General features: G+C 36.1%; 1 protein-coding gene across 2 annotated transcripts in view; it reads left to right on the top strand.

Moving 5' to 3' along the window:
- Window positions 1-15302, top strand: part of LOC106071565 (protein eyes shut homolog) — a 50442-nt gene that overhangs the window by 24846 nt on the left and 10294 nt on the right. For both annotated transcript variants that reach the window (XR_008779771.1, XM_056041208.1), the window contains exons 22-29: window positions 499-5334; window positions 6104-6209; window positions 6870-7078; window positions 7454-7645; window positions 8968-9132; window positions 10263-10399; window positions 11155-11368; window positions 12132-12408. Coding sequence is in view for 1 of the 2 variants with exons in the window: in XM_056041208.1 (XP_055897183.1) it covers window positions 499-5334; window positions 6104-6209; window positions 6870-7078; window positions 7454-7645; window positions 8968-9132; window positions 10263-10399; window positions 11155-11368; window positions 12132-12376 (6104 nt within the window). In the remaining variant the exon portion in view is untranslated. The remainder of the gene's footprint in view (window positions 1-498; window positions 5335-6103; window positions 6210-6869; window positions 7079-7453; window positions 7646-8967; window positions 9133-10262; window positions 10400-11154; window positions 11369-12131; window positions 12409-15302) is intronic.

Here is a 15302-nt window from a genome sequence, read left to right on the forward strand (position 1 = left end):
TTTAAAAAAAGATTACACATATTCTCTTTGACTATTCTTCATGTCATCAGTTCTCTATCTGGATCTTGATCAAGCCCTTGTAACATTCCCCCTCACACTTAAATAACTTAGTACACACAATCAAGCTCATACACCTACTTAGCATTTTTTGGAAAAAAAAAAAAAGGAAATATCAATATATTTTTTTTCAAGTTGTATTTATTTTATTTATTATTAGCAAATCTTTTTTTTTTAAACTTGGGAAAATAAAAGACATTTAGTTACCAAGCTGTACAGATATACACATAGCTCCTAGAGACTATGTCCCTGAGAGAACTATTCATTGGTTTCAAACAAAAAAGTTTCTAAATTTAAATTGTGTTTTAGGCCTTCATAAATAATAACAAGTGTAAGGCCTATTAGTCATGAATCAGTGAGTGAACAAGGGATAACTGAAGTTGATTTAGTAATTAAAACATGTACTTCATATATGTTAATAAGAGTTTCATTCTGTTCTAGGGAGTTCATCCTACCTTATAGGATATTTCAAAGGCTGCATCAGAAACATTTCCTTCAACAAGATTCCTGTTCAGTTTTCAACAACTCAATCCTCTGATGGATTGATGGTGAATGTGTCAAGGCTAACACAGGGATGTGTGAGTGATTCAGTGTGTCTGAACAGTTCCTGCCCAGTTAACACTTACTGTGCGGAAGATTGGAATCTGATTCATTGTCCCTGTCTGGAAGGCTGGGAGGGAGACAATTGTAGCACCAATGTCAATGATTGTCTCATTAACAGCTGTTTGAATGGAGCCACCTGCAAGGATCAGCTACTTACCTACACCTGTGAGTGCACTGCAGGCTACACTGGTCAGTTCTGTGAAACACCTGTGAATGACCCATGCAATAATAACACCTGTATCATAAATCATACGGCTACTTGTGAACCTATCAATGCTACACATTATAGCTGTAACTGTATTGCTGGATACACTGGTCAGTTCTGTGAAACACTTATGTCTGACCCATGCAATAATAACACCTGTATCATAAATCATACAGCTACTTGTGAACCTATCAATTCTACACATTATAACTGCAACTGTATTGCTGGATACACTGGTCAGTTCTGTGAAACACTTATGTCTGACCCATGCAATAATAACACCTGTATCATAAATCATACAGCTACTTGTGAACCTATCAATTCTACACATTATAAATGTAACTGTATTGCTGGATACACTGGTCAGTTCTGTGAAACACTTATATCTGACCCATGCAATAATAACACCTGTATCATAAATCATACAACTACTTGTGAACTTATCAATTCTACACATTATAACTGCAACTGTATTGCTGGATACACTGGTCAGTTCTGTGAAACACTTATATCTGATCCATGCAATAATAACACATGTATCATAAATCATACAACTACTTGTGAACTTATCAATTCTACACATTATAACTGCAACTGTATTGCTGGATACACTGGTCAGTTCTGTGAAACACTTATATCTGATCCATGCAATAATAACACCTGTATCATAAATCATACGGCTACTTGTGAACTTATCAATTCTACACATTATAACTGCAACTGTATTGCTGGATACACTGGTCAGTTCTGTGAAACACTTATATCTGATCCATGCAATAATAACACATGTATCATAAATCATACAGCTACTTGTGAACCTATCAATTCTACACATTATAACTGCAACTGTATTGCTGGATACACTGGTCAGTTCTGTGAAACACTTATATCTGATCCATGCAATAATAACACCTGTATCATAAATCATACAGCTACTTGTGAACCTATCAATTCTACACATTATAAATGTAACTGTATTGCTGGATACACTGGTCAGTTCTGTGAAACACTTATATCTGACCCATGCAATAATAACACCTGTATCATAAATCATACAACTACTTGTGAACTTATCAATTCTACACATTATAACTGCAACTGTATTGCTGGATACACTGGTCAGTTCTGTGAAACACTTATATCTGATCCATGCAATAATAACACCTGTATCATAAATCATACAGCTACTTGTGAACCTATCAATTCTACACATTATAAATGTAACTGTATTGCTGGATACACTGGTCAGTTCTGTGAAACACTTATATCTGACCCATGCAATAATAACACCTGTATCATAAATCATACAACTACTTGTGAACTTATCAATTCTACACATTATAACTGCAACTGTATTGCTGGATACACTGGTCAGTTCTGTGAAACACTTATATCTGATCCATGCAATAATAACACCTGTATCATAAATCATACAGCTACTTGTGAACCTATCAATTCTACACATTATAAATGTAACTGTATTGCTGGATACACTGGTCAGTTCTGTGAAACACTTATATCTGACCCATGCAATAATAACACCTGTATCATAAATCATACAACTACTTGTGAACTTATTAATTCTACACATTATAACTGCAACTGTATTGCTGGATACACTGGTCAGTTCTGTGAAACACTTATATCTGATCCATGCAATAATAACACCTGTATCATAAATCATACAGCTACTTGTGAACCTATCAATTCTACACATTATAAATGTAACTGTATTGCTGGATACACTGGTCAGTTCTGTGAAACACTTATATCTGACCCATGCAATAATAACACCTGTATCATAAATCATACAACTACTTGTGAACTTATCAATTCTACACATTATAACTGCAACTGTATTGCTGGATACACTGGTCAGTTCTGTGAAACACTTATATCTGATCCATGCAATAATAACACCTGTATCATAAATCATACAGCTACTTGTGAACCTATCAATTCTACACATTATAACTGCTACTGTATTGCTGGATACACTGGTCAGTTCTGTGAAACACTTATATCTGATCCATGCAATAATAACACATGTATCATAAATCATACAACTACTTGTGAACTTATCAATTCTACACATTATAACTGCAACTGTATTGCTGGATACACTGGTCAGTTCTGTGAAACACTTATATCTGATCCATGCAATAATAACACCTGTATCATAAATCATACTGCTACTTGTGAACCTATCAATTCTGCACATTATAACTGCAACTGTATTGCTGGATACACTGGTCAGTTCTGTGAAACACTTATATCTGATCCATGCAATAATAACACCTGTATCATAAATCATACTGCTACTTGTGAACCAATCAATTCTGCACATTATAACTGCAACTGTATTGCTGGATACACTGGTCAGTTCTGTGAAACACTTATGTCTGACCCATGTAGCAGCAATACCTGCTTCACAAATCAAACATCTTCTTGTAAGACTATTAATGCTACTCATTACTCCTGCATCTGCTCTGCAGGCTACACTGGTCAGTTCTGTGAAACACTCATGTCTGACTCATGTGCCAATAATACCTGCATTACAAATCAAACAGCCTCATGCAATGCTTTTAATGCCACAGATTATTCCTGTATATGCCTTGCAGGCTACACAGGGCAATTTTGTGAACTAACTGTTTTTGATCCATGTTATACAAACCACTGTTTTACAAATCACACAACCTTATGTGAACCTTTCAATGCTACACATTATTCCTGCAACTGTATTAATGGTTATTCTGGTCAGTTTTGTGAAATAGCTGTATCTGATCCTTGTGACAAAAATAGTTGCATTTCTAATCACACATCCTATTGTAAACCCATTAATGCAACCCAATATTCCTGCATCTGTAATGTTGATTATACTGGTCACTTCTGTGAGTCTCCTATACCTAACATGTGTATCAATAGCTCTTGTGTTCAAAACCAGACAGCTTCTTGTGTTGTTATGAATGCTACCAATTATTTTTGTGACTGTATTGCTGGTTATACTGGGCGATACTGTGACTCCTTTGTGTCTAGTTCTTGTAGTAATAACTCTTGCCAAAATGGAGCCACCTGCAGAGGAAAGCTCTTGTCCTACACTTGTGATTGTGGGACTGGCTACACTGGTCAGTTCTGTGAACTGCCTGTCTATGACCCATGTGATAATAATAGCTGCATCCTAAATCATACAGCCACTTGTGTATCCTTGAATACCACAAGTTACTTTTGTGTTTGTAATGATGGCTACACTGGTCAGTTCTGTGAAATAGCAAATTTCAACGAATGTTACAATAACAGCTGTGTTATGAATCACACAGCCTCTTGTCAGTACATAAATACTACAGATTATTCTTGTATCTGCAAAAATGGGTTCGCTGGTCAGTTTTGTGAAACTTCTATATCTGACTCATGTGTTGACAATTTCTGCATTAAAAATCAAACAGTCACATGTGCATCCACTAATACTTCTTATTATAGATGCATCTGCAAATCTGGATTTACTGGACAGAGGTGTGAAACACTTATTGAAGCCTGTAGCTCTTACCCCTGTTTAAATAATGCAACCTGTAGTGGAATACTGAACAACTTTGTCTGCTCTTGTCCACCTGGATGGACAGGTCAGTATTGTGAGAACCCTAACCCTTGTGTATCTCAACCCTGCTATAACAGTGGGACATGTCTACTGAGCCAGCTATCTGACATGTCCAATGTCACTCTTCCATACACATGCCAGTGTGTTTGGCCTTTTTACAGCACCCAGTGCCAGCACTACAATTACTGTGTCAGCAATCCATGTCAGAACAACTCCACTTGTGTGCTTGACCTTAACAGTTACCAGTGTCACTGTCCAACTGGCTACTATGGCAATAATTGCCAATATCAAGACTTGTGTTTATCTCAGCCATGTTTAAATGGTGGGGAGTGTCGGCCTGATCAAAGTTCTTACATCTGTCTCTGTCGCTGGAATTATTCTGGAACTAAGTGTGAGATCCCAGTTAACTTGTGTGACTACAACATCTGCTGGAATGGTGGGACCTGCATTTACAACTCATCTTCTGACCTCAATGCAGCTTATTGCCACTGCCATGATGGATTCACGGGTAGCCATTGTGAAACTGATATAAATGAATGCATCAGTCAGCCTTGCTTCAACAATGGAACCTGTGTGGACAGTAGAAACTTTTTCCAGAACTCAAGTGTGTTTGTTGGGTTTCAGTGTGTCTGTTATCCTGGTTATACTGGACCTCTCTGTGCTGATGAGGTAGATGAGTGCCAGCAGGGATTGTGCCGAAACAATAGCACCTGTGTGGATGCTGTGAATAGTTTTACATGTGTCTGTCTACCAGGCTATACTGGCATTTACTGTCAGATGGATAGTAGAGGCTGTGCATCTAAACCTTGCCACAATAACGCTTCATGTTATGAAAGTGGAGATAATTATGTATGCCACTGTTTAGAAGGGTTCACAGGTAAAACTTATTCATTTTTCATTAAAAAGAAGTTAATAGTTGAGTTTATATGATTTATTGATCTGAATTTTTGGCAGGAGATGGCTTTATGCATGGTTCTAACTCAGAACCATCTAGAGAGACAGTCCAAAGTGCATGCCACATGACCAGGCAGCCATAGTTTTGTACTGTTCATTTTATCATTTATATCTGAATGCAAATACTCATTTAATGTGGTATTAGTAGATACATAATGAATTCAACACCAGTTAGTTTATATTGTGTTCTGTTCTATCATTGCATTTAGTTTGTGGACTAAATACCACTATATTTTGGTAGAATCATTCTAATTATTACTGTAATTAGATGCCAATGTATTGAAAGAGTGTTACACATTACATGATTAAAAAGCATATTTAATAAGTTATTGATCTTCAGGTAGATATAAATAACTTAACTATTATAACAATATAAGAGGTGTGGTTGAGTGCCATAAACAGCTTAACTACCTAACAAAGGGGCTCGAGTTTAAATTTCAATGTAGACCAATAATTTTAATTGAGATTTAATTTAGCTGAGTGCTAATAGGCAGCACTGAAGCCTTCTCCCAGTTACTCCCTCCCCCAAACATGTCAATAAAAGAGATTGCGCCAGTGTTCATTAGGCATTAAAGAGACACTAAATAAAAGTAAAAGCAATAAAAGTAATAAGAAGTAGCTAGTATAAATTGAAAATATGTTGGCATTATACTCTGACAAGAAAATAATGTTAAGCCTTGAAATATTTACAGGCAAAACATGCGAAGTCAACATTGATGACTGCCAAAATGTCACATGTCAAAATGGAGCTCAGTGTCAAGATGGCATTAATCAATTTAGATGTGCCTGTTTACCTGGGTATGTTTGTATGAACAGTTTAGTCAGAGTTTTTATATTATTACTTTTTGTACCCTTTGGAAATCTTTTTTTTTCCTTTTTGGCACCAAATCTAATACTTATGTGCATTTTTTTTAAAATCCAAGATTTAGAATTAAAATGACCAAGGATTGATGCAAGAATGTCTTAGTCTAATACTGCAACCAAAGCATTTCACTTTTCAATTACTGAAATACAAAGAGTTTAACTTGAATGTTCATAACAAAAATCTGAGTCATAACTTGAAGCCAAGAACTCGGAGCCACCATGTTCATCAAGAGACAACATTCTTACATTGTCAAATACCAATTGACTAATAAAGTCCATAAGATACTTTTAGTAGTCATTCTAAAGAGACAAGTCTCTAAAAGTCAGGGTGCAGAATGTAACTTTTGTGCTGTTTTTGGCAAAACATAGAGGTTGATTGTAACCCTGGCTCCATACTTCTGATTTTTCCCCACTATCTGTGATACTTGTATAGGTTGATAAAATTGTTCTTGCATAATTCATTGCAGTTTTTTCATTAATGAAGTTTTTGCTATTTCTAGTTTTCATCTAAGTAACCTCATTTCATACATTTTTTTAACAAAATTGTTACCTACAAATTATGTTTTCCATGTTATATTTTTTTTGATATTACAGTTACTCTGGACAAATATGTGAAATTATCACAGACTCATGCTATAGTCAACCTTGTTATTACAATGGCAGATGTACTTACCAGGGTGTATGTAGTTGTACAGATGTTGTCCAGTCCTGTGGATGGTCAGATGAAAAGTGCCAGGTAGACAAATGTCAAGCTAGGAGTGACTGCCACAGTATATCCCCATCTTACCTGTGTAATTGTACAGGTAAATTACTTATTTACCATACAAAACAGAAACACCAGCTAATTTATGTCTACATGGTTTGTTAGTTCAAACTACTTAAAACTTTGAAAATATGGTTAATTGTCACACTGCAGTGTGTAAACCAGAAGAGAATGAGTGGGCTAGTCACGGGTGTGTGTATAGTTTCATGCTATAATAATACATAGTTGGTATTCTTTGGTTACATTGAGATTGTTCTCCTACACACTCATTATTTTTCCCAATAGTTTCTCATAAAAAAACAGCAAAAGAGGGAAGCCACAAAAGTTGAAAGCAAAGTGGTGAAGGATCATTTGATAGTCAATTTACATGATAAGATTGTGATTTCTATGTGCTCATTATAGTTGTTACTCCCAGGAACTGGCTACACTGGTATACAGTGTACTGTAGATGATAATGAATGTCTGAACTCGCCCTGTTTACATGGAGGTATTTGTGTCAACTTTGAAGGGGGCTTCAGCTGTAATTGTCAAGGCACTGGTTACCATGGAACTCAGTGCCACCTAGATGATGATGAATGCCAAGGTCATGATGTTTGCTATAATGGAGGTAAGTCAGTTGTTTGATTCTAGCAATACTTGATATCACAGCCTGGAATATTTGGTTTTGTAATAAGAAAGAACATGATCTAATAAATGGGGAAACTTTTACCAATAGCTGACAACTAACCAATAATATCTTGATCTTTCTAAAAGATAAAATATATCTATTGATTAGATAAATATGATTGTTTTTTCCTAATGTTTTGTTTTGTGAATTTAGTAAATTTAATCTCTTCATAACCATCATAAATTGAGATTTTAATTTGGTTTTAATTTTCTAATCTCTGACTTGCAAACCAGAGGCGGTCTTGATTCTACTTTTTTTAAATTCTAGGATGTTAAAAATGAAAACTATAATTGTGAAAAATTGCAAAAGCTTTCTGTTAAACCTTTATATTTTATTTTTTGTATTTTCCCCAAAAGGCTGCTTTCTATTTATAAAGCTAAAAAAAAAATAGCACAAATAATCAAACTTCTGTATTTTTAAAGCATATTTTCTTTCTTGTTCCTTTTAGACACAGTCAAAGTATAGAACATTACTTGGCATCAAAGAGATAGATCTGTTTCTTTTTTTTTTGACACAGCATAGATCTATTTCCTTTTTATCAGAACAGCAATGACAATAATGATTTCATGTGTGTATGTATGTAGATAAGACTAGCAGTCTTTTATTCTAGACATTGATCTAGAATTTATAATTCTCAGTATTGTCAGGGATTATTATATACCTTTAGGATTAATAAATGTGTTTTCCCAGATGGGAGTAGATTTATAGATTTATGTGTTCTATAATTCAAAGGCTGTAATGAATTAAGTGTGAGAGAGGGGATAGGAGGCAATCCAAAGGGTTGATTACAATTAATAAAATCTAGTATGAGATTGTACATAGGACGTTAAAAGGGGGGGGGGCAATAACAAAAGTGATACTAGAATTGACTGCCAAAAAGTATGTGAATGTATGTGCGAGACATTCTAAAGAGGGTAATTCCATTTCAATATGTAAGATAACATTACATGGGCAGGGTAAAAAAACAAAAAGGGATTCAGGGGCTTAAAATTATGTTTGGAAGATTGTTAAAATGCAGACTGTTTACTGGAATTTTTTAGAAAAATGAAAGGAAATATTTAAGCTAAATTAAGCAATATATAGCCTGTGAAAAAATCAATGGCTGTAGCTGATGTTTAATGCTAGTAAAAATTATAAGCACTTATTTTCCTTGTCAGAAAGATTATTTAGTTGGAAACATGTTTTACTTTTTTGTGTGTACATTATCTATCTAGTCCTATACATTATACAGTTCAACAAATATTTGTTCATCCTTTGATCAGGTACATGTTTGAATACACCTGGCAGCTACCAATGTGTATGTACATCTTACTGGACTGGACCAAGGTGTGGACAGAACAAAGATGACTGTGAGACCAACCCTTGTAGTCATGGTGGTCAGTGCATGGATTTAGTGAATGGCTACACATGTAATTGTACTGGAACAGGTAAGATGCTAATCTTATCCAAATAATTTAATTAATCTAAACTAATCGAATTGAAGTCATTTAAGAATTTAATTATCATGAAATTGACCTAATTTCATTTTGTGTGGGGTTAAGTGGTTTAAAATCCTTTCATGGTTAAATAAAGATCTTAAGGTCGAATTCCAGTAAAGGTTATACAAGATTAGAATTTATCTTAAGCCCATTTGTGTATCTTAAGGACACGATGAGAAAAATAATTATCTTTATTATCCCTTAGGAAGTTTAACAATTAGTGCATTAAAACTCTCACATACCAGTCCAACACCAAAAGTTTACAATTGCTTTCCAACCAAATGTCTAGGATTGCATTTTGACATTGCTAATAAAATACTGTAATCATAGATTTAAACATTAGAATCAGTTACACAGAGTATCATTTAACAAAATGCTCATGTCTATTGACTTCATTATGTTGAACAATAATTTTAATAATAATTTTAGGTTTCATAGTGAAACCAATAAAACCTAAAAAATAAAACATTGTTTTACTCTTCTGATTTTTTAAAAATATATTTTCTGATACAAGTTTTCGTATACCCTGATACCTTAGACTTATTGATTCAATTTTTTTTTAATATTCTTTTTATTTCACAATTTGACTTGAGAAGTATAACTATTTTTATCTCAGAAGTTGGACATAAAATTTTTAGGATGGCTGCCTGGTCATGCGGTTTGCACGCTGGACTGTCGTTTGGATTTATCGATGGTCTCGGGTTCAAACCCTGCTGCTCCCATCCCCCGTCGTCCTACGGGAGGTTTGGACTAGGAAGTAAACTATCTTCAACTCTGAAGGAACATCCAAAACATGTAAAACATTTTACAAACAACGAACAAACAAAATATTTTTTAAACTTGGTTTTGCTTATTTTTTTAAAATTTTGACTCCAGTTAGTTTCAATTATAGCTTTAAGTTTGTACTCGCAATTTCAACCTTTCAAAGCTTTTTTTTTGCTAAAGCAAAACATGTTTTAGGACGATTTCCTATATATAGAAATGAGTTCTTTCCCTTGATTCTTCAGCTCTTACATTCTAAGCCAGAGACTTAATGTTCTTTCCTAACTTGTATTAAAAAGATATGCATTATATTTCAGGGTACCAAGGAATTAACTGTAGTGATAACATTGATGATTGCCTTAATAACAGATGTGTTAATGGAGGTGTGTGTGTTGATGGGATCAGACAGTACACATGTCTTTGTAACACAGGCTACACTGGACAGTTCTGTGAGGTAAACTTTAGACATTAAGCTGTATAATAAAGTCTTTTTCAAAACATTAAACTGTATAATAAAGTCTTTTTCAAAACATTAAGCTGTAGAATAAAGTCTTTTTCAAAACATTAAGCTGTAGAATAAAGTCTTTTTCAAAACATTAAGCTGTATAATAAAGTCTTTTTCAAAACATTAAACTGTATAATAAAGTCTTTTTCAAGACATTAGGCTGTAAAATAAAGTCTTATTCGTGAAGCAAACTGCGGCAAATCTTCCTGTGTTGTGTGCTAATAACTTGAAAATTTCCATTATAGTTATTTAAGCTAAGACCAGTGACCATAGGATAGACTTTATTATATCTCTGCTTTGATTTGAACCCCCATTACGCTCTTTGAAGCAGAGTTTGATGATGGATGCTTTCTTTGGCATCAGTGATGTAGCATTTGTTAGTTTCATTACAATCAGAGGTAGATTGTTGGCTCCATTAAGACTGGATTGATCTTAGTGTTTTCCATTTGGTTTAGTTTATTACATTTCGATGTTATTGTCACATGTTTTCATAATTCACAAATATTATAGAAAATAAAAGCAGATTATCATTAAAATGTTTCATTTTTATTAGGCAAGTATTTTGCCTTATAAAGTTCTCCAAAAGATCTGTACAAAATAAATTAAAATTCAAAATTAAACTTTGCGCCAATGTTTTCACAAAATTCATGTTATCTGAGTTGCTGTTTCAATATTTTTTTATTAAAGAAATTGTCTCTTCCTAGATTGCTGCTAACAATTGCCAAATCATTGCCTGTCAAAATAAAGGAGTCTGTGAGAATGGTCTTACTTGTAACTGTAGTAACACTGGATTCACTGGAGACTTATGTCAATTTGATGTTGATGAATGTTCCAGTGGCTCAGATGGATGTAGTAATGGGTCTAAATGTGTCAACATAGCCGGAAGTTATTTTTGTGAATGTACCTCTTCAACTACAGGTGAGTTATGGAATATTCATCTGTTGGTTGAATAAGTTCCCATTTCTTCAACATTCAAAAAAATTAGATTCATTGAAGTGTCCTTTTATATCTAAATATCAATGCAATATGTAAAGCTGTATACTCATTTTTAGTCTTACCTGACAGATGTCTGGTAAGTTCAGTGTTAGTTGAAATTGAAATGTTTTCTGATCTTTATTTCAAAACCATTAAGAAATGTCCATTAAATAAAAAAAAATGAACTCAATAAATGTCAACTAAATATAGTTAGCATTAGTACTCATGTTATTTGAACTATTAGTATAGAAAAAATGACATTACTTATAGGGGCTTGGTTATGCTCCAACCATTGCACACCCAGTTCTGGTTGTTTGGTGTTTGTTAGTACATATTTCATTGTAGCTTGAAAAAAAAAAAGGTAGTTTGAATAACAAATCTGCCTAGTATAAGTATCATGCCATACTTGACATATTAAGTACATTTTGTAGCAGCTAAGTTATGCTAAGATTTATATTGAAAGTTAGGTTGTGTCATAATGACCACATCATGTATGCTCTTCATTTAGTCCAGATTTTAAATTGGACAAAAGACCATATTAATATCTTCTAATTATCATATCTTTGTTGAGGAGAGTCCAATTAGTTTCTTAATTGCTCTATACTCTTAAACATCAATTATCATTGATACATCAATTAAATCATTACAGGTTTGCAGTTGATGTCATAATAATTTAGAAAACTGTTTTTATTTTTTGACTTGTCAGGGTCCAAGTGTGAGTTTCCACTGCCTCAAGCTTCCACTACACAATCTCTCAGTGATGGAGCTCTTGCTGCCATTATTGTCCTTCTTCTCATTCTGATCATACTTATATTAGTGGCTGTCCTGTGGCAGATCCTCAGGAGGAGGTCCACTCATGGGGTCTACAAACCTGCTGAGGCTGAGACTCAGGTCTGGAGAGAAGATGTACCATTGAACAAGGTCTCTAGTGAAAGACAAGTGTTAGTCTAACTCTTCTGTTTGTGTTTCTTCCTGTTACAATGGTAAGGAGTCATTTTAAGAGGATTTTTTACATCATTTAGTTTTGAATGGCTCAATTTTGCTTGATCTTGTGGGATGTCATTTCCATTGTTATAATTAGTTTCCTGGATAACAATGCAGAGCAGATGAAAATAACAGCATGCTATTTTTCCATGGCTCAGACTGTAATAGAGCCAGAGATGGCTTGGGTCCAAGGTTTTCATTGTGGTTCAGATCTTTTAATTAAGCACATTCATTTGAGATTGTTTCATGTCCCATGTATCTATTACATCTCATCCCTTCTCAATCAGCCAGACATCTTTCCTTGCAACATGACAATGTGCCTGCTATGTATGCCACTCCCCCATACTACATTGTGCCTGCTATATATGCCACTCCCACATACTACAACATGACAATGTGCCTGCTATGTATGCCACTCCCCCATACTACATTGTGCCTGCTATATATGCCACTCCCACATACTACAACATGACAATGTGCCTGCTATGTATGCCACTCCCCCATACTACAACATGACAATGTGCCTGCTATGTATGCCACTCCCACATACTACAACATGACAATGTGCCTGCTATGTATGCCACTCCCCCATACTACAACATGACAATGTGCCTGCTATGTATGCCACTCCCCCATACTACATTGTGCCTGCTATATATGCCACTCCCACATACTACAACATGACAATGTGCCTGCTATGTATGCCACTCCCCCATACTACAACATGACAATGTGCCTGCTATGTATGCCACTCCCACATACTACAACATGACAATGTGCCTGCTATGTATGCCACTCCCCCATACTACAACATGACAATGTGCCTGCTATGTATGCCACTCCCCCATACTACAACATGACAATGTGCCTGCTATGTATGCCACTCCCCCATACTACAACATGACAATGTGCCTGCTATATATGCCACTCCCACATACTACAACATGACAATGTGCCTGCTATGTATGCCACTCCTCCCATACTACAACATGACAATGTGCCTGCTATGTATGCCACTCCCCCATACTACAACATGACAATGTGCCTGCTATGTATGCCACTCCCACATACTACAACATGACAATGTGCCTGCTATGTATGCCACTCCCCCATACTACAACATGACAATGTGCCTGCTATGTATGCCACTCCCCCATACTACAACATGACAATGTGCCTGCTATGTATGCCACTCCCACATACTACAAATTGACAATGTGCCTGCTATGTATGCTACTCCCCCATACTACAAATTGACAATGTGCCTGCTATGTATGCCACTCCCCCATACTACAAATTGACAATGTGCCTGCTATGTATGCCACTCCCCCATACTACAAATTGACAATGTGCCTGCTATGTATGCCACTCCCCCATACTACAACATGACAATGTGCCTGCTATGTATGCCACTCCCCCATACTACAACATGACAATGTGCCTGCTATGTATGCCACTCCCCCATACTACAACATGACAATGTGCCTGCTATGTATGCCACTCCCACATACTACAAATTGACAATGTGCCTGCTATGTATGCCACTCCCCCATACTACAAATTGACAATGTGCCTGCTATGTATGCCACTCCCCCATACTACAACATGACAATGTGCCTGCTATGTATGCCACTCCCCCATACTACAAATTGACAATGTGCCTGCTATGTATGCCACTCCCCCATACTACAAATTGACAATGTGCCTGCTATGTATGCCACTCCCCCATACTACAAATTGACAATGTGCCTGCTATGTATGCCACTCCCCCATACTACAAATTGACAATGTGCCTGCTATGTATGCCACTCCCCCATACTACAACATGACAATGTGCCTGCTATGTATGCCACTCCCCCATACTACAAATTGACAATGTGCCTGCTATGTATGCCACTCCCCCATACTACAAATTGACAATGTGCCTGCTATGTATGCCACTCCCCCATACTACAAATTGACAATGTGCCTGCTATGTATGCCACTCCCCCATACTACAAATTGACAATGTGCCTGCTATGTATGCCACTCCCCCATACTACAAATTGACAATGTGCCTGCTATGTATGCCACTCCCCCATACTACAACATGACAATGTGCCTGCTATGTATGCCACTCCCCCATACTACAACATGACAATGTGCCTGCTATGTATGCCACTCCCCCATACTACAAATTGACAATGTGCCTGCTATGTATGCCACTCCCCCATACTACAAATTGACAATGTGCCTGCTATGTATGCCACTCCCCCATACTACAACATGACAATGTGCCTGCTATGTATGCCACTCCCCCATACTACAAATTGACAATGTGCCTGCTATGTATGCCACTCCCCCATACTACAAATTGACAATGTGCCTGCTATGTATGCCACTCCCCCATACTACAAATTGACAATGTGCCTGCTATGTATGCCACTCCCCCATACTACAAATTGACAATGTGCCTGCTATGTATGCCACTCCCCCATACTACAAATTGACAATGTGCCTGCTATGTATGCCACTCCCCCATACTACAAATTGACAATGTGCCTGCTATGTATGCCACTCCCCCATACTACAAATTGACAATGTGCCTGCTATGTATGCCACTCCCCCATACTACAAATTGACAATGTGCCTGCTATGTATGCCACTCCCCCATACTACAAATTGACAATGTGCCTGCTATGTATGCCACTCTTTCATGTGTGGCTGAAATATTAGATTGGTAGAACTGTTTTCACTAACAGGAGAAGGGGTGAACGTGAGTAACCTGCACCTAAACAGGTACGTTTTGGGCAGGAGGAACTCATTAGCCTTGCTTGTTTTTAAAACTACTGTAACAGCTGATAAAAGGAATGTTTTATCTTTAGTGTTTTCGTATTTGTCTCTAAGTAAAGCA

Source organism: Biomphalaria glabrata, chromosome 9 (genome assembly GCF_947242115.1).
Source record: "Biomphalaria glabrata chromosome 9, xgBioGlab47.1, whole genome shotgun sequence".
In the NCBI taxonomy this organism is placed as follows: Eukaryota; Metazoa; Mollusca; class Gastropoda; family Planorbidae; genus Biomphalaria; species Biomphalaria glabrata.